The sequence below is a fragment of the Botryllus schlosseri genome, chromosome 13, assembly GCF_051294905.1.
Source record: "Botryllus schlosseri isolate E-star chromosome 13, Bs_hap1, whole genome shotgun sequence".
In the NCBI taxonomy this organism is placed as follows: Eukaryota; Metazoa; Chordata; class Ascidiacea; order Stolidobranchia; family Styelidae; genus Botryllus; species Botryllus schlosseri.
Genome location: NC_137248.1, coordinates 9,678,104 through 9,700,515, shown reverse-complemented (window position 1 = coordinate 9,700,515; position 22,412 = coordinate 9,678,104). Strand labels below are relative to the sequence as shown.

Here is a 22,412-nt window from a genome sequence, read left to right as displayed (position 1 = left end):
CATTGGCGGGCTAGCGGTCATGTAGGCCTACTCTGTTATTCATCTTGTATTGTGAACATATAGTAATTTAATTATCAAATATATCTTCATTTCGTTCATCCATCTTCAAGTTATCAACTTGAGGTTGAATCTTTCTTTTTCTGGGCTTGTTGGATATCATACGGCGCCCTGAGTCAATCCCAAGATAAATTACGCATATGGTACAGTGGTACACGAGAATGTTAAATTAGGAAGTTGAACGATTGAAAAAGATTGGAACAGCACCGCCGAAATAAGAGCGCGTACTTATTTTCGACTGCGACTGAGCCCGCAACTCGCGACAAAGTCGGAATTTTTCAACTTTGTCGGCGAGTTGCGCAGCCCGCTCGCCGACGCTTTGTTGCGGAGTTTGGCGACGCGGTGTGCATGGTTTTGTCACAGACAGGCGCGATTCTCTCGTTTTGTCGTGTCGCGAGGGCCAGTGTGCAGCAGCCTTATATCAGCGGTGACTACAAGTTGTCTAGTTCCGTTGATTTTATCCGTGCCCGAAGTGATGTCTGATGTGTGCTTGCAGGGTCCGATATCGGAATATGAGAACGCGGTTTCGCTTCATCTTTCGACCATACTGAATTCCAATCGAAGCGCTGAAGTGGTGAAGTCTGCGGCGTAAGTGACGTTACAATTCTTCCGACATGTTGCACTCATTAATCGAAATCACTCGCCATGTTTGCTGTGCAAGACATTGTTTTTCCTTGACAAACTCATCTGTTGTGCGCGACTGCGCGAATCCTAATTGATGTCCCGCAATGTCGTAAAACAGCTTTATGTGATGTATAAGAATTCTATATTCATGGATTCCCGTGTTTCAGCATGCCATAATGTTCATGGTTAAAATTGTTTTGGGGGGTGCATTGATGTGAATATACATCATCAGGCTACTTTTAAGTATTGCTGAGCTCTTGCAAAGTTTTTGCCTTTAAGAAGTGCAGATCATAGTCGTTCAGGCCTGTCTTGGGATGAGGTTCTTTCCCGCCCACTGTTTCCATACATCAAATACTTCACATGGATTGCGCATGATACATTCTATCATTTCTACGTAATCTTACAATACAGCACGAGGCCAGGGTCATCAAGCTGTGATTTGTGTTGTTACTAAATAGCTTCAACAATCGGTGAATATTCTGACAATCTTTCAAATACCATGAACATCCCAATTTTTCAACCACTGGACCTCTGTGCAATAAAATGTTGAGCAAAAATATGCTTTACTGAGAGAAATGAACTGCGCCTTGTGAATAACATGATTACACTGTATACAAGCATTTCTCCCTTGGGTTTATGAATAGCCTAATCACGAAGCTGTGACTAAAAGGGTAGCTAATGGAATCTAAAAAGCAGATCTCCTCCTTATCCTGTTTATTACATTTTCACCATGCTCTTGGATCTGGCAGTATTCAATATACTTGTATACAGTAACGAAGAATGTGTTTATGGTATTGCATTTACTCTCTGCCAGTTGTTTCGCTTACAATCATTGGCAGCGAATCCCTAGTTGTGTATTGCTGACATTTAATTCTCATGAGAGTAAGTCAAAATATCAGAAGTGAATACATGGCTTAATATTATCAAAATACTTGATTTTTCCTTGAGATAATACTAAATACTGCCACCATCGCATTTCCTAGATTGTTCTGTTTGAGTATAATGGTTCGATATTTCTTCAGTGTTCTCTGTCAGACGGTAAAAGACTTGACCCTGAGCGTGGGCGGTGGAGAAACCAAAAAGACGGAACGTTGCCAGACTCTGAAAGAGAAACTGAGCTCGCTTTTAGAGAGTCTGGAGTACGAATCGGAAGCCGCCGAGCAGCTTCCCGCAGAAGAAAACGCAGAGCGTTGGGAAAACACTTTTCCTACGAAAGTATGTGACATGTGGCTTGTTTTTCAAGAATTGAAATTCAGCATCTAATGTGTGGATTCAATGTTGCTCGCCGGATTTAAGGCCATCGAAGCAAAACACTTGCGCTCAAATTAAATTTGACTTATCTTGGGAATTGCTACTTCTACTTGTAATTGAGTAGAAGTTTACAATGAAATCGAGTCTTTTTAACTAATTACTCGAACACCTTTCCGACCTTGAAATTCTATTTTCAATTGAAATAATTTTGAAGTGTCTCGCAAATTGCTCATTCTATTTGTACTTTTGTAGAGATTTACAATCAAGTTTCTTTTTGAAACTATTTTCTCCAGTAGTATCCAAGGGCTGTAACCAAGTCACACGCCTCCGATTCGCGGGTCAATCTCAGTTATATATTTTTGACTCGAGTCCGAGTCCAAGTCATTGTGATGACTGCTCAGTTTCCACTTAAAGTCTTCTTAAACCCACTTTTTATAACTTTGTTTGGTGATATCGAATGGTTTGCATTGATAATATACTCACTTTTAGCAGTTTCTGGTCGCATTTTCAAGTACCAGTACCAATAGACAAAATCCCAATAGTGTGGTTACTTTACTATTCTTCTGAATTTCAATGAAATGTCGGTCTTTGCCGTCTGAGTCTCGAGTCATATGACTTGGTTCGAGCCATGCGCAATGACTCGAGTCATTTCCGTATTTTGAGAAAATGACTCGAGTCAAGTCGAGTCACCAGAAAATCATGTTTCGAGTTATTACAACCCTGCTCGTATGTCACCACTAGGTAGTAATCTATCACCAAAGTAATTTTATTGTGATTCTAAATCGCTACTTGACTACTAACGTAAACAACTTGACTGCTTCTTACGAGGATACCCGTTGCCGTTTTTAGCAGCGGGCCCGGAAAAAATCCCGTCCCAAGCCGCAGCGCAGCGTCTCGGTGCTGGAAGACGTGGACGAAAACCAGGACCGGGGCATGACCAGGACTTACGCCAGCTGCGACAATCTCCTCTCGCCCGAGGCGTCCAGCGCCATACGCGAAATCAATGACAATCTGGCGTCCGAGTTTCGGCTAGGCGCGGCCGAGAGCCCCAAGAAAAGCCGCGACAAGACTCAGGTATGCAATGCCGCCATTGTTATAATGTGTTTCCTTGTGGGTTAACCGGCCGTTTGTTGCGTTTTAGGATCGGAGCGTTTTTCAGCGTCGGAAAAATCTGTGGTTGAGGGCGGACAGTTTGAAGAAAGCGGTGCGGAAAATTATTGAAGAGACAGAGAAAGGTGAGTGTCGCGCATTTGGCTTTGTGTGTGTGCGTTAGGTTTATTATTATTTGAAGAGCTTCTTGGAGGTACAGAACATCAATATACAATTGAATAGTATATTCAATTCATATTGAGATGAACCCGGATATTTTCGGCTGACACTCGTCAGGAGTAATCGTCAGCAGCAAGTAGAGAATCGGAAAGAACATTGTATATCAACAATCGTATTACAAAATGATACTGGAATACTGGAAGATACTGGAAAACAATAACAAACCCGTTTTTGTTGCACAGTCATTGACGAGCAAAACGAACAGACCCTGCGAAACAAACTCGACACGCAATCAGACGAAGACGACGCCCCGGCCAAAGTCCCGGTGTCTTTCACCGATTCCAACGAGAGCTCGACGTTGCCCACGTCAGAGTCGGCGTCAGGCAAGTCGTCGATAAAATCCAACACATTGGACACTGTCAGGTACAGGGAAACTATCATCATGTCGCCCCCAACCGGATCTAATATTGATTTTTGTCGTGCAGCCAAAGATCGTCCGTGGACGCTGCCACCCTTTCCCCGCCAGTCGAGGAATTTCCGAAACTGTCGCCCAAGATGAAGGCCAAGGGTGAGTCGAATACCGACGTATAAATTAGGCTACATGAAACAATAACTTTGTATCGTTGATTGATTTGCGAGAAGCTTTTCTGCTGACTCTCGTCAGTAGCGAATCTCGGTGTTACCCTGCGAGTTAAATTGGAAATGTAGGAAATATTTTGTCAATCAGCAATATAAAGTTATTGCTTTGTGTAATTATGAAGTCTTAGTGTTTCATTTTCAATATTTGTATCTTGGCAATGTTTACGACAATAGCTGCTACAGTGTTAGTGATGTCATATTCATGGAAAGAGTATTCGAAACCTTAACTATAGAATTTTTTCGGGATGGATAGATATTGTGACGCAGCACCGACGTTTGCAGTAGTAGAACAACAGTCTCATCGCAATGTTGTGATTTGTTGCTTAGCAGCTTGTGTTTCATTCCAATATTCTCAATCAATTGTTTGTTTGATTGAGTGTGTCGTATTTGAGCAGTAATCTGCTGTTTTTCTTGGAAGGACCAATAAAACTATTAAGAATCAGCGAGGATGAATGATTGCATTTACTTGGCCAGTATGATTGTATTATTATGCTGACAGTTACTGATAAATCTTTGATTTTTGCTCTCACACGCTCAATTCTAGAATACCATTCTATCAGTATTTCCCTCCTTGAAGATCAAGTGTAGTCTGTGTACCACCCTTTTATTGCCAGTGTTTAAAAAGCGCTTCAATTTTTCTGGCTATCATGATGTGCGCATTTGTAACTGTTGAAATGACCGCAGGCATGGGGTGACGCAATTCGCATGCTTTTTAGGGTTGAACGCCAGCTCGAAACAAGACAACAGCCGTTGCTCTATCAGCGAGGAAAGGGGATGCTCGCACGGTAGGAACCGATGAAATGTGCTCTTATCATCGAGTCTGTGGTTTTGACAGGACACTGTCTTGCTGCAATTTCAATAGAACCATGCAGAGCATATGTGATCGGAAAGACAGCAACATACTTCTCATTATTAAATTCTTGTATTGCATACCTGTGTCGTAATTACATTTTGCGCCGATTTTGATTATTATTGAAAGTTTAAGGTCACACAATGTTATTCTCTATTGACAGTGAACCCCGATTTCACGATCCGAAAAGGTCTGATCGGTCGGGTGATACTGGCAAACACGGACGCGTTGTGTGCGGCAGCCACGCCGCTCATGAGCTTCAATAGTCCTATGTGAGTGCTGAAAAGCGATTTTGGTTGTTTCGCGTGCTGTCAAAAATCGGTATTCTGTTGCAGAGTGGACGCGCTGTTCTCGGAAAAGTGTGTGATGAACAATTATTTCGGGATTGGATTGGACGCGAAAATCGCGTTGGACTTTCACAGGAAACGGGAAGAACACCCCAAGAAATGCAGGTTTGCTTCAGAACTCGCTAAGTTACGCATGACGCAAGCCTTTCAGTTGCTCGATTAGCAGATTTTGCGTAATTGGTGATATTATGATCGATGTGTGTTCTGGTTGTGACTTTGCCATCTTATTTCCCCTGTTGTTTGATGCGAAGATCTGAGTTTATAGTCATTCTGTCATTTTCGAATATGATGCCGACTAAAGAAAAAATATCAGAATACCGACGGGGTTGCTGGTCATGGCACCGACAACTCCCAGTTTCCTGTGCTAGCAGTCTCAAATTAGTTATTCTATTCTTCTTGGTGTTATGAATGTACAAGTGAAAAGTTTTTGAAGCGTTCCGACGTTTGAGTAATGCTATTCTGGTACGCGAAACTGGGAAATGAGTGGTACGGTTCGGTGTGACGCACGTGTTTTCTTGTCGATAACTAGCGGCGTCTTCCAGCATTGCTAATCCAGAACGATCTGTTTTGCTGGAACAAAGCGAAACAATTTCAATCGTAGAACAATAATAGCAAATTTGCGCGTGACTTTCTATGCAACAAGCTAGAGGTGTCGAAGAGAGTATGTTGCTTTTCAAAATTGCTGGAGTCGACTGGCGTTATTCGCTGGAATTGTAACTTTGAAAGTTATCTCGAGCCTTGCCCGTTTGTGTTGTCACGCTCGTTGTTGGATAGGATTGTTGAAGTTTTTAGACCGTGCACTCCAACAACGATTTCTCTGCTTGTATTTAACTGTAAATTCTATATCTTACCACCGAGGGGACAGTGTAAGTGAGGAGTGTGCAACACCAAATTTACGACCCAAGAAGAAGTGCCAAATTTTTAACATAATGACTCGCCGATTGAGCTTGTAGTCTGTTACTATTGAACTAAGCACTAAACACTAAGATACGCATATGATGACTTTCCCCATGAATATTTTTTACATATTATTTTAAACATGATCAGAAATATGTGATTTACCTATGTGTAATAATAATTTCAAAGTGTCGTTTTATATTGAGCTCTAATGATGTGTTTTACATCACCCCTATCAATTCTCAACAAAATAATGGGACTGCTCTCCGCAAGAAATTTATTATATCAGCCCTCGTCAAAAAGGTCGCACAACCCTAGTCCAATCTCTTTATTTGATTACAGCCGAACAAAAAACATGGTTTGGTACGGCATGCTGGCCACCCGGGAATTTGCGCTGAAAACCTACAAGAACCTGGAGCAGAGGATACGGCTGGAATGTGACGGCCAGCACATACCGTTACCTCGACTTCAAGGCATCGTCGTGCTGAACATCCCCTCTTTCATGGGCGGCTCAAACTTTTGGGGCGGCCGGACCGGGAACAACACGTTCATGGCGCCGTCCTACAACGACAGGGTGCTGGAGGTGGTGGCGGTGTACGGCACCATGCAGCTGGGGATGGCCATGGTGGTCCCGGAAGGCGTGCTGCAGAGTCACAGGATAGCACAATGCAGATCGATCAAAATCACGATTTTAGGTGGGGTGGCAGACAAATACCTTTGATATCTGAAATACAGTGCCTGACTGTTTGTGAGATGTGAGGGTATCCCGTGCGTCGACTCACAATCTGTTGTTGATTTCAGGTGACGAGGGTGTGCCGCTTCAAGTGGATGGCGAGGCGTGGCTGCAGCCTCCCGGTGTGATCAAAATCGAACACAAGAACCGGGCGCAGATGCTGTCTAGGGACAGGGTGAGTTTGTTGCGACGGACGTGATTTCGGGTCGACCCTCTGTATTGCTATGGTTTTGTTGTGCCTGGGCTGGATAGTGATTGTGGCAGAGATGCTAATTGCATACTTTCAAGAGTGAAATTGCGATGGATACCGTTGAACAAACCTTGGTACCGCGGTAACCAAATGTCTTTCCAAGAATTGCACTCATTTGCGGCGTAGCCGCCTCCGATTTACTGGCCAAAGTATGTGACCCATTGACCAAATCTACTTGGTGAAACTTCTTAAGCGATTCATTCTCAGACCTTCGTTATCTACTCCCACTTGAAGCAGCAATCATAAGTGGTCATATCGATACATGACTAGAAGTAGAAGTAATATCATAAATTTCTACTCAAGTACTAGCAACAATTTCGAAACAAGTAATTGAGACCCAGTTTAGGCTAAAGAACTAAAACTATCAAGTAAATGTGAAAGTATAATATCATAACGGCTGACATAAGTAATCCAAATAGGCAAATCCTACTTGAGTACCTTGTAAAAGTAGAAGTACTTCGTTATTGACCGTCCCTGTTCGTAAATAACTGTAGAATACAGATCAAATTCCAGTGCTGACGCTTATTACTTTGACCGCCTCGTAGTAGTTGAGCAATGTGTCAGTTTTAAAATATATTTTCAGCACTTCGAGGAAACGTTGAAGTCGTGGGAGGACAAGCAGAGATTTCTCGACCGCCATTTGTCCATCGAATATTTGAACGAGACGGAATTGGAGGCGGTCGGCGAGTTGGCGGAAAGCGTCAACGAATTGGCGGAGAAGTGAGTGTCGTCTCGTGCGGTTGTGGGTCGCGGATGATCGCACGCCCATTTTGCTGATTGTTGTTCTCTACAGATCCACAGATATTGTTAGGTTACGTAGCGACATGCCGTACGTTTTGCTAAAAATGTGTGGAATTTCAAATTGGAATAACCGTTTCGGCTAACTCGACAATTTCTGGGAGCCTGTAGTAAAATTTTTCTTTTCGAGAGACTTAATGCTCAATTGCTGACGTACGCATTGTGTTTAAACCTCGTTTATCTCGTAGAATAAAATCGGCGACGGAAGAATCCGATTCTTACCCGGACGGACTGCTTTCGTCAGTGACGGCCGTACGTCGCATCAGCCAGAAGATGAGCCCGGCCGTGCGCGCTACGGACATGATATCGAGGAGCCATGTGTCCGACCTGGTGGGCGCCATCGCCGATTTGTCGTCGATGATGGCCAAAATGATCGATTCCAGCGCAGAGGTGGGTGTCGCAGCTCTGCTAGATCACTTGTAGCTTCATGAAACTACTGAGGCCTGGCATAATCAGAGCTGGTCGGGTACAAAAAACTTTTTTGTTTATTTTGCATACTTTCCATACTTATTCAAGTAATTCTGATTTTTTACTACCTCTATTTCACCCTTTTTTGTGACTTGCGCAGTTTGTAAAGTTGAAGTATTGTGTTTTATTTGTCGTGACTCAGAATCCTATCCATGGATATAAAGTGTGGTCGGCACTACTTCACATTTAGATATTTTATGCACAACTAGAACACTCATCTGTATTACTTTGAAATTTCTGCAATTCCACAGTACTGCCAGAAACTAGGTGCTTTCATTTCTTGTCGCACATGAAATTGTGGAATATTTCCAGCATTCTTTAGCAGGCCATGCTTTGCCTTGCCACGTGGAACCTTATCAGCGTCCCAGACACAAATAGATTCCTCGTGTTTCAGGAGCAGAGCGGCTTGTCGCGTAAGATCGAAGAGTGGCTGAACGGCTTGGAAACCGCCATGAAAAGGGTCGCCGAAATCAAGTGGCTGTCGTCCATGATGTGCCAAGCGCCGGTCGAAGAGGTATGATGCTTTTGATAGCGCCAGAGCCGACAGAATTAGAAACACTTTGATGTTATAGCAGCCGGTCAACGTCTCCACGGCTACGACGACGCACAAAACTAAATTCCGTCCATTTTCACGGAAAAACCACAAAAAGGAACAGAAAGCAATCAACATGGACTACAATGGTAAAAGTTTGAGATTATTATTGCCAGACAAAATCGGCTGCCCGTGCGATTCGATTTCGAGTCTAGTGTTCCAGTACCATATTATGACGTGATAGCGGTGTTATTGATGCGCTCCGGTACAAGTAGAAGTAGTGATCTCCGAGTAGGTGGAGTAAGTAAAAAGTAGGTGGCTAAAGGGCTCTATGCCTAGTTTTGCAGGAAAAAAATGAAAACTGGAATAGAAGCAGTGCAAAATCATAACCGCTCGAGAAAGCAGTGCGAGTACACAAAAACGTACTTGAATCTTTCCAAAAAAGTAGCGATTCGAATCTGCGGATTTTCATTTGATCGTTGCTTTCGCAGTGAACAACTGGAGTGTGAACGACGTGGGCCAGTGGTTGGAATGCGTACAGCTCGGCGAATACAAGGACATCTTCTCCACTCACGAAATTCGCGGCGAGGAACTGCTGAAGCTCGAGTCGAACGATTTGAAAGTGAGTGCCCGCAGCTTGAACTCGATGGCTGATTAGCGGCTCGTAACTGTAATGTAGGCTACCTCTTTGTCCTTGAATAATCGTCTGGGGGTGATAAACTGAGAAATCTTGCTATACATTCGTTGCTGTGCGTTTTATTCAACTCAAGACTTGTGTGTGTCAAGAGTATCAAGCATATTAACATTAGGGATCCTGAACGGACCTGTTTCGTGTGAACACAATGCCAATTTAAAGCTACATCTGACTGCATTAATGTATGTGCAATTTTTGCGAGTGTACGCACATAGCTATGTAAAGATTATGTCAGGTAGAAATTTACGACATTCTTGTTCTGAGGTATCAACGATGATCAATTTGACCTCAGTTCCCCGTTTTCCGCCGGACATGGGTATCTTCAGTGAGAATTTATGGCGTTGAGAGCACTGGCCCTAGTTTTGACTTGCCCTAAAAAGCAGTACAATTTAAGACGTTATTTCTGACTACTTGACTGCCTCCGCAGGGCATGGGCGTCTCGAAAGTGGGCCACATCAAGAGGATACAGTCCGGCGTCAAGGAGCTGCAGAAAGCCATGAATCGCTTCACGAGATAACGCTGAATTGACGGGATGGCGAAGAGATGGTGAATTGACGGAAGAGGGAGCGACAGCGCTCGCGATGCCTGGAGTAGGTCCGATCCTGCGAAATTCCAAAGTATATGCCCGCATCCGAGGGCACACATCTTGTCACTGTAGCGACAATTGCGCGACGAGATTATCAGCATTCCTTCTATCACTTCATTTGCTTGAAGGCAAGGCAGACTTACCCGTATGATCATCTCGATACCACGAGCTTGTGTTGCGGTATTGCGCAAATCTGCTGGTCCAGGAATGTTTAAAGTATTGGTTTTATGTATATAATGTAGAGAAGGATGATCTATATTGCTAATTAGTCTTGGCAATTTTACCAGTGAAGCTCAAAGTACACGCATGGGAAGCGATGGTGCTACAACGTACCGTAAGGTTGTTGGAATTGTTCGATGCGCCGCTCATGGCGAAGACCGGCACTGTGACGCATAGCTTGCAGTCTATATTTTATTGCATGAGAACGCATCTCGTTTGGATACTGTTATGATTTTCTTCATTTCTGATTATTTATTATTATCTATCGAATGTTTACTGTGTCGGAAATACATCGCGCGTCGAAAATTCAGGCGAACCCTTTACGTCGTGAGTTCGGTAGGCAAGAAAGCGAGCTATAGTCTATTCTACGTCGTTAGATACGCATAAGAAAAGCTGGCTGGAGCAAGTAGTTCACTACCGACTGCACAGCGCACAATCGAGGTGGTATGTCGTCTTTTCCACCACGTTTCTATCCATGACCTAGTACTAGTTCAGCCCTGGTTACATTACATACATGATCTCTAGCCACTGTTTCCTACGTCGTAAACAGATATACACCGAATCGAGGTTGTCTTTTGAGTTCCAAGGTCGAGACTAACTCTCTGAGAACAGCGCCTGATACACATCTTTAACTTCCGACATGGAGAATAGGACGTGTTATATTTCTGTCATTGATGGGTTTTGCGGCATCGGCACGCAATGTGTGCATAATGCATATGCAAACCATGAGAGCATATGCCACTGGACAAGGAAGGTGCAGAAATAGCCTTGTCAGGCGTTCCAAGTCTTGGCACCGCCCCTCCATGCTATCCGGAGGGGCCTCGCGCCAAACGGTGAACCCACGGATGCCAGTACTAATGATGAGGCCTTTGGTCTGACCCGGCCAGGGATTGAACAGTCGTCCAACCGATCAAGAACGCTTACGTTTCACCATTACGCTATCTTGTCAGGCAGGGTAGACGTCCGAAACATGCTCGGGGATACCAGACAGACCATAACCAATTGCGATACCGTAGCTCAGGGGCGGGCAACTTCTCCAGTCGGCGGGCCGGATATAGGAAAATTAAGTACTCGGCGGACCGGATTGCTGAATCGATAGATTATTGGCCCATTTTATCCACATATACAAGGAATAAATCGTATTTAATGAATGTTTTTTACCGACAGCATTGTCACTTCAAAGCCATTTCTCGCCGATAATGACGAAGACAATGTGGATTTGAGAATAGCATTGTCATACAGGCGCCGCCATGTGTGCTGCTCTCTGATCAATAAACGGACGGTGCAATTATAGAGTATGAGTCATACTCTATAGTGCAATAGTGGCGAGATAGCGTAGTGGTATAATCCATAGCTTCAACACCAATGGGTGTCACAATACCAAACTCCAGTAAAATTTAACATTCCAGGCTGATTTTGGGGGGTTCCAGGACCACGATCAGATTAAAATTTACATTTCCGCAATCAGTACCGCGGTAGCTTTCGATTGATACCCGTTTTATCAAATTTCGCGCTCGGTAAGCCGGTCAAAAGTTACCGTGAAATTGCCTTTGGCCAAATTGAAAATGTGACGTACACCAATTTCACTGAGCCGTGAGATTTGCTTGTGCCCACACCATATAGGACACTACGGTGCACTCCTTGATTAAGATTTCAAGGCATTCGATAAGCCCGGTAGCCCTTGTTGAACTGTGTGGCCTATAATTAATCTCGATATTGAATTTATGTGGCCCGCGTCCTCTATACGAAATTTTAAAAGTGACCCGCGATCCATTTTGAGTTGGCGACCCCTGGCATAAGCGGTGCCTTACAAAAGCTTGTAAGTGTGCCGTACAACAAGTCGGCGGTTACGGAATCAAAAATAAGAAATAGCAGTCTGGTGTGAACGACCATTGCAGTCGACAAACACCATGATTACCACTGACAACATTAGGGTTGAGTACATCGTAAATGCCGATAATGCAAGTCTTCTAGCCTCGACGAACTTGCGCGTAAGCTCCACCCTCGCACGCTGCGCATACACGTATATTAAAACATACAGTCACTGAAGTTTGACATAGCCAGCAAGTAGTGCGGAATCTCGGCTGACTGGGGGCGCGGACCACATTAACATGTAAGACGGAAAACTGTCCGCGGGGCGGACAAAATCCCTTCGCGGGCCGTATGTTGCCCACCCCTGCGGCGTAGCTCTACCCATAGAGCTACGACGGCTTGACTGTATGCGGTCTCCGCGCAAGTAGCGGCAATGACTGGGAGAATTCCAGATCGACCACCAAAGCCGTGTCGACGCCCGCCCAGCCTCCGAGCACTGGCGTACTCGGGTCGATGAACTCTCACGTGATTTAGGTGATCCAAAGTCACGGACTCTTTAGCGAATCCCACAATTCAGCGTCGCAAGCGATATGAAAGGCATTAACGTTTGGTTGATTTTCACACTTGTGATCCATAAAGTTGTGGTGCAACGTGCAAACATTCGGCGATATTTCGCAGTTATATGTATTCGCAAACGAACTTTGGAAAGTGAAAATAGGTTTGAAATAGCAGATTATTCAGTAGTCTTGATATTTTGATCAAAATTCATGAACTTGATAGCAAGATAGAAGCATGAGCTGAGCGCATAATCGTTGGCTTTAACATATTCATGCGATCAAGATACACATTCAAGACACGATGCGATGTCACGAACAGATAGAAGAATGTCGAAACCACCAATTACGGTCTCCTAATCCAACATCTACCTCGTCCTGTTCGATCTTGATCTCTCGGCTTTCTTCCTTTCTTTAGTGAAGACTCACTGAACCAGATTACCACACCAAAGTCAGTGGGATATGAGAATTAATTTTTACTGATCTTGACATACCTTGGAAGTCCACATTTGCTGAATAGAATAGACCAAATGAGGTCGCGCGGGGAGCTTTTTAGTTAGACGTTATAGGGGTGCGACCATCCAGATACACGCCTATTTGTATTGTGTTATTTGAGCACTAGGACTAGGCTACATAAAAAGTTGCTAATTCTATGAATGAGAGTGTGGCTGTGGCCTACTAAGATCACATTTTCAATTAGTGCTGTAATTTGCATACAACGGTTTAGCATCGCCGTCTCCGCTTCTCTGAATGACTTTCGGTTCACTCTTCATGAAATCTGAGTGTGCAGGTGCAGGTGTGCTTTTGTACTTTCTTGGATTTCGGCGTCGATGGCGACTAGAGCGAAACGCAACATTGCCGTCGGATCGTTAAATTGTGGTTGAACGGGGCGGTTCGACATTTGCTGTTTCGAAAGATTATATATTCACGTTGGTATTTCTTAAATCCCTGCTTTTGATCGATATGTACTGATTATTGAACGTATTTGTTTCGTTCACTCGCTATTGATGCGTTTGACATTCCTGCTTTAAACGACGTTTAAATCGTTCCTGGCGTAGCCGGGGGTGTCGTCCCAATTGTTACTGATGTGGAATCCCTGACAGCGTTCTCTTCTCCATGATACTGAACTTATCGGTATCAATCTTTCAAACGATATTAAAGCTGTAAATATAGGCTATACGCATTACACAATTACATACGTCTGTCTCCGCAATAAATGCAGGTTTGTATGCATATGGTCTGGTCATATTCCAAGGATATTTGTTGCATAATTTGACTGACGCCCTTCGTACACACATTTCGTGATTACCGGTATTACAAGAACAATCTTGAAATTCCTTATCATCCGCATAAACGATAAACCGTCATCCACAAAAACGATAAATTAACTGATTATTATTCGCCAGAGGCTAGAACTTAGTAAAGTCTATTTCAGTTCCATCCCTTATCTATAATAATTTATTTATTAACACTGAAGGCACCATATATCTCTATTCGAATGCGTTACATACATGCAGTTGCTGTTTCTAATACTGAGTTGTATAGTATTGCGTAATGTCAATATCAATCAGCAATCGTTTAGTCATTGAAACTACGACAGGGCCAGTTGGAGGTCATAATATGATTAAATTAAACTAGACGATGCTTTACCTTGGAATGAATTTACGCAATTTTGCTATCGTAACACGATGTTTACTATACCAAATACATTTTGATGCATATAAAGACTCATAACAATAGATGAATATTATATAGACGCAGGACCAGTGGTTCGTGACAGCTGGAGGATAGGCGCTTTTTCATCACCGGTCTGAAAGTGCATGCATAATGCGTCCACCAGAGATATTACTTTGTAGCATCAGTCTGGTTTACTTACCATTCACATCACAGCAGCAACAAGCGGTGCTAACTGGTAAGTGATGTCGCACATTCCAGGGTATTTTACTCAACTGATGAGCTACCCTACATTTCTCAATTACAGACTTCTTAAACGATGATTATATCATGGTACATGACAAGGTTAGAAAATTGGGAGTACAAGTAGGGTTGCAAGAAAGCGCAGATGGAGTGACCACGAATGTTTTGACCGGTCAAAGTGAGTAGGAGGTTTTCCGTGCTGATGAGCCTGTCGTCAATTAAGTTGGGCCTTGCATTCGTCTATATGTGGGTCGCGGTGCATAATTACTATGTTGGGTTACCAACAACACTACAGTTTATCACCACGCCTTCGTAATTTAATGACAACGTTCTAACCAGAGGTGGTCAAAGTAATCGGCGTTGCCACTCAAATAGGAGTAGAAGTCACGACGTCATCTCCTTGTCAATTACAAAGTAGCGGCATCGATTTCCAAGACATGTCAAAACTGCTTCAAGTGGTAGTATAAAATTAAAGGTCCGACAAGTGCTGAGGTAGATAGTTACAGAAAGTAGATTTGGTCGGGAGATGGTATACCTTCAGCATTTACACGGTAGTCACTACTTTTCAAGTTGCAAGATGTTTGGTTTTTCGAAAAGGTACTAATGACGCTACGAATTTGTGCTATCTTGAAAGTAAATACTCCGTTGCTGAACTGTTACCTCTGCATATGGCTATTCCGCATCTCTGCAAATATCACCCCTTCCCTCACTCTGAGGTTACTATTTCCTTCATTTTATGACTGCAACGAAAGTTTACGAAGACGCAGAGGCGATGTGTTTGCATCCGGCCACTGGTCAGATGGCATACCAAAGCTCAAAGACGAACTCAATAATTTATGGACTCAATAGTGTGCCATTTGAAGAAAAGGGTAAGACATAAATGACTTCAAGTTTTTCCACATCATATTGTTGCAGTTCTCGACATTGAGACTTACGTCAGGGCCTCATACTATGGGCCTACGCGAAGTACTACATGTTATATTATACGGTCCTATTGAATATTTAACTCGGAGACTTAACGTATAGGCGATGATTTGTGATGAAATTTATAATGTAATTACGTGTCGGCCTCGGCGGTGGATATCGCTTAGTTGAAAAATAACATCATTGTCGTCTAATTAATTATATAAAAAATGTAATCTAATCGTTTGTCGATTAATTCGTTACTGCACGATGCCGTATATACTCGACATCCTCGCGAAGTGGCTGCGGAGAGAATGTCGATAGCGAACATAATATGGGCACTGGGTCTAGGGGGCATATACGGTGCCAAAAAGTTTGTTGTGGTGTATACTGTTACTAGCTCACTATTTAAGAAGTAAAACCATCCGTACCAACAAATTGCTGCCTAACAAAATTCGAGGATAACGACAGAAGATATGTTCAGCGAGTCTAACGATGCTCGTTTCGAAGGGGGAACTTATAGCGAACGTATTTTACAATATCGTTGCACGCTCATCGCGGAAAACATTGAACATTACACTGTACATTCTTTTGATTTGTGGTATGGACAAGTGAAAGTTTCGGACATAATTGTTTTAACGGATAAATTTGAAACTTATACTCATCGCTTATTGAAACATGATTGTCATAGTCACGCATATGGAGATTGATCCGTGCGGGGGAAACTTATTCTGGAATACCGACACCGGTTTATATAAATGGGACATGAAAGGAAGGTCGTATCAAACGCTTCTTTCGGCTCCAACTCAACAGAGCAAAATATTCAGCATTACCTTGGATTTCAAACGCAGGTAAGAGTCCGATATGAAATTGAATTTATACTTCGTTTGTAAGCAGAATTATTTACATTCTGCGTTCGAAACGGTAATTATTATTTTATTACTGCAAATTTCGACAAGCACAAAAGCTAATTGATGGACAGCTCGGACCCATTTTGTCATAAGAGACTATAATGTTTTGTTATATCATTTGAGAATATCCTTCCGTCGCAGCCAGGTTTACTGGACGCAGACAAATGCATCTAGTTCTCAAAAGGGAGAGGTATGGCGAATGCACTCGGACGGGTCGAGCATGCAGATGGTATTAGAGACGAAAACAACACTTTATGCACTTGCGGTGGATTACGAAAGTAATAATTCTTCAGATCTACGTCATATACGCTCTCTACAGCAGGGGTGTGCAACCTAAAGCCCACATATGCAGCCCCATTTGTGCAGTCCGCTATCCAATTTAGCTGATGGACTGGTATATGTTAGCTAAGTTAGTTAACTAGAACGGAACGAAAAGATTAATAACTAAAATATGTATATATAGGTCTACTAACTTTGAACATGAACGTTTCTGAAGAAATATATTCGATGACCTGGAATCTTTTCCCATTTCGCGCGTATGAACTCCAATTATGAATTATTGTTATGTATATAGTCCGATATCCCAGCTTACTGTCTCGTCATCGTGAGATGATGGGCCGTGCTACTACTATACTAGAAAGTATGCGCAGCCAGCGGTATCAACCCGTTATCTATAACTGGCCCGCTCTCAGAAACGTTGCACATCTCTGGTCTACAGCAGGCGCGGGCACGCTTTGGTATATTCGCGGTCGCATTTCGAATACTATTGCAGCGTACGGTCGCCATCCATTGAACCACTGTAAAGGCGGCCACTGAACGCATCCAAATCATATATCAGGGAGCCTTATATCTATGTATATGACTACCGAAGATTTGGCAACCCGGACATCTCTTGTCGTCTCTCAGCTGGTTTCTTGTGAATATCTTAGCATATTTGCATATAGTATAGAACGGAAATAGGGCTGCGACCACCACGTGGCGCCGAATCAATTCACTTTGTTGATAAGAGACTCTGAACGTCGTATAAACACTGCGAACAGCCCAATATTCCATTCATAAATACTGAAGGCAATCGTGGCTAAGGCGCACATATATTCACAATACTACAGGTATCTAATTAACGGCTGAAACGTACTGCAATCAGAATCTTGCGTGTGAAATTTTCGCAAGGAATGATGAAACTCAACTGCGGTTTCGTTGTTTTTCCGTATCCCAGCTTGGCCGCCAACTAGGGTAAATTTGAATTACAGAATTTTATTTCGCGGCCGCAGGTTGAGCACTCCTGCACGACAGTGGACAGTCTATGCTGTTTGGCTTGTTGGGATTTGATCGCTTTTCTATTCAGTGTACATGTTGAACGTTATGAGCGAGACCGGTAGAATGCTGTACATGATGCCCTTGGATTTGATGGAAACTTTGACGAATCACGCTCCTCCAGTCCATCTCGATTACGAAACTAACCCGGAGTTCAAAACTGGAACAATCATATCTGAGTAAGAAGAACATAACATGCATGAACAAATTTAAATGCTCAGGTCGGAAAACTCACTACTATTTTCAATCGATCCAAATTAAACAGCATACTGTCCTATCATGGGCGCATCTATTATGTGGATCCCGAAAGTGGTAGAATTCTGCGATTCGATCTGGTGCTTGGTGTGAGCTCTACGGAGCAGTATGGGCAAGTCAGCATTTCTAGAAGAAATTCTATGAGTTTCTACAGTTCACGGCATTATGACAGGAACATTGGTAAGCACAATCGTATCATATTTAGATACCTATATTATTATAGACCGCGGTATGATATTAATTACTATAATCCAGTTGACCGGATTCGAAAGTTTAAATAGGTGTCATAAATAGACCAACTAATATTCAGCCGTTGCACGTTATTGCAATTTCATGCGTACAGCTTTTGAATAACATAATATTAAAGACGCTACCAGCAGACGTTCCACTGACTTTCTGGCACGTATAGGCTAAAATACAATGTATTTAGAATACAACTGTTAGATGTTTCCGGTTTGGTTCCGGGAAAGTGGACTGCGTGAAGCAACCAAGTGTAGGGAATTCTTTTCATTGCAGGGAAAGGTACTGCGTTTTCCCTTCACGGGTACACCGTATATACTGTCACAAGGTACCCATTAGCGTAGAAAAGATGTTCTCAACATTTCCAAGTTTGAATCGCAAAAAAATTGGAATATGATTTCTTATATGCACGTCTCAACATATGAAGTTACCTGACTTTCATCTCCATCAATAAACTACTTGGGTGGACATTTGTATCCAGTGTTGGGATCAAGTCACTACCTTCGAGTCACGAGTCATTTCGAGTCATTGCACATTTTGACTCGAGTCAAGTCAAGTCAATCGATTTTCGAAAGTGACTCGAGTCAAGTCAAGTCACTCGATTTTTGGAGTTGACTCGAGTCAAGTCGAGTCAAGTCAAGTCAAGTCACGAGTCAAGTCACAATTCAAGTCAAGTTGGCTTTTCGAAGTATGAGGCATGATTTTGTCATTTCAGTTTGCTGGCTGTCTGAAATACATATTGAGTGGTCATTGATTCTAAACCAATAAACGAATATAGAGTTATATATACACGAAAGAAGACGCTGTATCGCTCACATATACCTAGAACTGCTAAACTACGTAAGTAATTGCATAGCCTCAGTTTATAGTTACCAGCCAAAATAGAGAATAGAGAAACGAATTGATAAGATGCACTTTACAAACATTCGAGCCTGCGCCAATGGTTGATTACTATATAAACTATATTCGAATTCAATTTCAATCAACCAAGAGGTTTGGTTAAGGTAAGAACAGAAAACAGAAATATACATTTTACTATTAAATTACTTTACTATACTAGTTTACGACATCGTAAGCTATAAGCTTCGATCACTTCGTTTGCAGTTAATTTATTTGAGAAAGAACAATGAAGGCACAGTGAAACGCAAGATCGTTGATTGATTAGTCGATTTCGCGGGTTACACGAGCGTTTCGCGAGCAATACGGCCATGTGCAAGATACAATGATTTTTATCGACACCGATTACTTGATGACTTGAAATTGACTCGTGAATTTTGCTCCGAGTCATGAGTCAATCCACATTTTTGATACGCCGAGTCAAGTCAAGTCAAGTCATTTTAGTAAATTGACTCGAGTCAAGTCAAGTCATACGAAAAAGGTGACTCGAGTCTGACTCGAGTCAAGTCATGACTCGAGTCATCCCAACACTGATATCTACCTCATAGTGCGGATCATGGACCGGAGCCGGATTGGATATCCGGCCGGATTTTTACAATTTTGACCGGACCGGATCGGAGCCGGATCAGTACTTTTTCTGTTACGGCCGGAGCCGGATCACTACTTTTTTGATCCGGCCAGAATCTTTATGGATAAGCATGACTTTTATAACTATATAACTACCAACGAACCACACGTAAATCACCACCAAGCCAGTGTGAACATAAACGAGGCATATTTATCAATTCACGGAACCTCCGTACCGAGTAGGGCCGGATTTCTGGCCTGACTTTTTCATTTTTGGCCGGAACCGGATTGGAGCCGGATCAGTACTTTTCCTGATGCGGCCGGAGCCGGACCAGAGAATTTGTCGATCCGCTCCGCACTACTACCTCATAGCGATAATCACGAACTTTTACGTAATTGCAGCTTTGATAGTTGAGGCTAAATTCTCTTTGCCAATATTGAGACTATACCTTAGGTTGGGCAGAGGACACGCAGCCCACACAGTCTACAGAATGTTGTTAAGCATACTTTGTCCTCTTAGCAGCTACATTATATTGCTATTTAGATTTTAATACTGCATGACAAGATATACATACATACACACACTGTATAGTTATTGCACTAATATTATGGGAATATGAAGTGTTGAAATTAAAATGTCCTATCGAAGATAGCATAACGTAATCGATCTACTATATTTTCGATTCATCGTAAATCGTTCATACATATGTAATTGCAGTGAGCATAAGGAGATGTGGAATGCCATCCAGTCAGTTCCTCCGCCAGCAGAATCCAATCACGCCAATAGAACAGTCTACGGCTTCGGCACCACATCTTTCTCATGAGATGTCTACCAAACGTGCACCCGTGTTCGATAGCGATACCGATTCCTTCAGGGCGGAACAGGGCATGCTTTTTGGATCATTGCGTTTACAAACTACTCCGTCACCAGTCCGCGGGAATGAAATCTCCTCCGAAAGCATTTTGCCAACTTACGATAGCGATTTGACTGAAACTAATCTACCGATCCAAACCACAGCGCAGTCGATATACAACCAAGATTCAACAGACGTAAAGATCTATAACAACGATACAACCGCAAATGGCGTATCACAAACAATCGGCTACAGTTCTACCAGATCACCTGGCGAAACACCCGATCGGCGGTATGCAGTATCTTCGGAGAAGAATTCGCTCAAAGCAGAACACAATGATACTGTGGTGACAGATTCGATAAGCGTGACAACAACAGCTCGTCTGAACTCCAATGGATTACTAAATACCGCAACAACGAATCGATTTGACGAAATCTCTTCAGAAAGTATGTGGCTTGAAACGCATGTCACCGACGATACCGTAGAAGAGTCGACACAACCAGACGACATCGGCCCTGTTTCCTTAGTAACAACTGAAGCACCTAATAGATTGGATGGAATATCTTCAGAAAGCATGTGGTTTCTTGGCACGGATGTCAACGGCAATTCCGTTGAAGATTCTACACAACCAGACGACTTCGGCTCCGTTTTATTGTCAACTACTGAAGCACCTAACAGATTGGATGAAATATCTTCAGAGAGCACGTGGTACATTGGAACGGATGTCAACCACAATACCGTTGAAAACTCGACACAATCACATGACTCCATCCCTGCTTCATTTGTAACTACTGAAGCACCTAATCGATCGGAGGAAATATCTTCAGAAACCATGTGGTTGGCGACGGATGTCACCGATAATATAGTGGAAGAATCGGTAGAACTAGAGGAATTCAACCCTAATTCATTAGAAACTACTGAAGCACCCAATCGATTCGATGAAATATCTTCAGAAAGCATGTGGTTGACGACGAATGTCACCGATAATATAGTGGAGGAGTCAATAGAACTAGTGGAATTCAACCCTAGTTCATTGGAAACTACTGAAGCACCCAATCGCTTAGACGAAATATCTTCAGAAAGTATGTGGCCAGCGACGACGGTAGTCACATTTCAGACCAAGCCGCTCAATTCAGACGAGATAAACGGTAGCATATCCACAAAACAAACCTCAGATGCCAAACATATACAGTCAACAACATCAATATCCCCAGAATCCAGCAGCGGCGCTGATCTGGTGACCAAGTCGCCGGCGCACGACACCAGTAAAGCACCACAGTCCCGTGACACGTCGTCGCATAATTTGGATCTGGATCATCCGTGTTTTTTGATTCTCTCGACGTCAGGAAAAGAGAAGCGATTAATCGAGGAAGCTTTTCGAAACTGTCTCGCTGTAGCCATGTACTTCCCGTCAAAGGATCTCGAGTGACGACGATTCTCAACCTATCACTTTTGGTGGTTTGAATCGACACTACTATTGTTCAGTGTATGAGGCGTAGGCTAGCAGATGTCGAAAGCATTACCCTTATTATGGATTTTGTGTTTTGGGACAGAGCTATTGGCATAACATACTGTTCGTCGCTAGTCGAAAAAATATATATATATATTTATATATTTACACATAAACAAATACAGCGAGAGTTAATTTATCCTAATTGGAAATACTGGCCGGTGTTCAGCTTTGAATGTTATATATACCTGGTATCATTAATAAAATGCCGTGCACTTATTTTGGGATAGTGTTTTGTGTGGATACAGCTACGGTGTTTGACCAACCTATCCTAGAGTAGTGATGCTACTAGTATTGACGGTGAGCAATATACTAGACGGCGTTATCGCAACCATTGCGCGTGGTTTACCACTCGAAGTCCTGAAAATCTTGAAATTTCGATCGAAGAGATTTGCTTCCATAAACTTGACGCCATGCCTCGAGCATCGAATTGAGCGTATACTGCCGACAAACGCTATTCGCTG

The 22,412-nt window shown here is 42.9% G+C and overlaps 2 protein-coding genes across 5 annotated transcripts in view; both read left to right on the top strand.

The window, feature by feature from the left end:
* LOC145454161 (diacylglycerol kinase delta-like) overlaps positions 1 to 10,524 on the top strand; it is a 56,186-nt gene extending 45,662 nt beyond the window's left edge. For 3 of the 4 annotated variants that reach the window (XM_080332178.1, XM_080332180.1, XM_080332181.1), the window contains 17 exons: positions 554 to 645; positions 1,704 to 1,896; positions 2,782 to 3,006; positions 3,074 to 3,167; positions 3,444 to 3,624; positions 3,687 to 3,769; positions 4,557 to 4,625; positions 4,854 to 4,962; positions 5,026 to 5,142; positions 6,277 to 6,629; positions 6,736 to 6,842; positions 7,501 to 7,637; positions 7,904 to 8,105; positions 8,578 to 8,697; positions 8,756 to 8,864; positions 9,207 to 9,337; positions 9,837 to 10,524. In XM_080332178.1, coding sequence (XP_080188304.1) covers positions 554 to 645; positions 1,704 to 1,896; positions 2,782 to 3,006; positions 3,074 to 3,167; positions 3,444 to 3,624; positions 3,687 to 3,769; positions 4,557 to 4,625; positions 4,854 to 4,962; positions 5,026 to 5,142; positions 6,277 to 6,629; positions 6,736 to 6,842; positions 7,501 to 7,637; positions 7,904 to 8,105; positions 8,578 to 8,697; positions 8,756 to 8,864; positions 9,207 to 9,337; positions 9,837 to 9,926 — 2,412 coding nt within the window. In that variant the 3' untranslated portion in view covers positions 9,927 to 10,524. The remainder of the gene's footprint in view (positions 1 to 553; positions 646 to 1,703; positions 1,897 to 2,781; positions 3,007 to 3,073; positions 3,168 to 3,443; positions 3,625 to 3,686; positions 3,770 to 4,556; positions 4,626 to 4,853; positions 4,963 to 5,025; positions 5,143 to 6,276; positions 6,630 to 6,735; positions 6,843 to 7,500; positions 7,638 to 7,903; positions 8,106 to 8,577; positions 8,698 to 8,755; positions 8,865 to 9,206; positions 9,338 to 9,836) is intronic. The other variant, XM_080332179.1, reaches the window with a different exon arrangement.
* Positions 10,525 to 13,344: 2,820 nt separating this feature from the next.
* LOC145453181 (uncharacterized) lies at positions 13,345 to 22,167 on the top strand. Its single transcript, XM_080331159.1, has 8 exons — positions 13,345 to 14,492; positions 14,562 to 14,675; positions 15,250 to 15,366; positions 16,092 to 16,251; positions 16,453 to 16,589; positions 17,657 to 17,804; positions 17,891 to 18,060; positions 20,303 to 22,167. The coding sequence occupies exons 1-8, from the start codon at positions 14,408 to 14,410 to the stop codon at positions 21,865 to 21,867; spliced, it is 2,496 nt and encodes an 831-aa protein (XP_080187285.1). The 5' UTR covers positions 13,345 to 14,407; the 3' UTR covers positions 21,868 to 22,167.
* Positions 22,168 to 22,412: the final 245 nt, after the last annotated feature.

Bases quoted from the DNA above. Each gene is read 5' to 3' on its own strand.
- LOC145453181 (XM_080331159.1), top strand. From the start codon at position 14,408: ATGCGTCCACCAGAGATATTACTTTGTAGCATCAGTCTGGTTTACTTA. The intron at 14,493-14,561 runs GTAAGTGATGTC...TCTCAATTACAG, and splicing joins GCAACAAGCGGTGCTAACTG to ACTTCTTAAACGATGATTAT. The intron at 16,590-17,656 runs GTAATAATTCTT...TTTTCTATTCAG, and splicing joins ACTTGCGGTGGATTACGAAA to TGTACATGTTGAACGTTATG.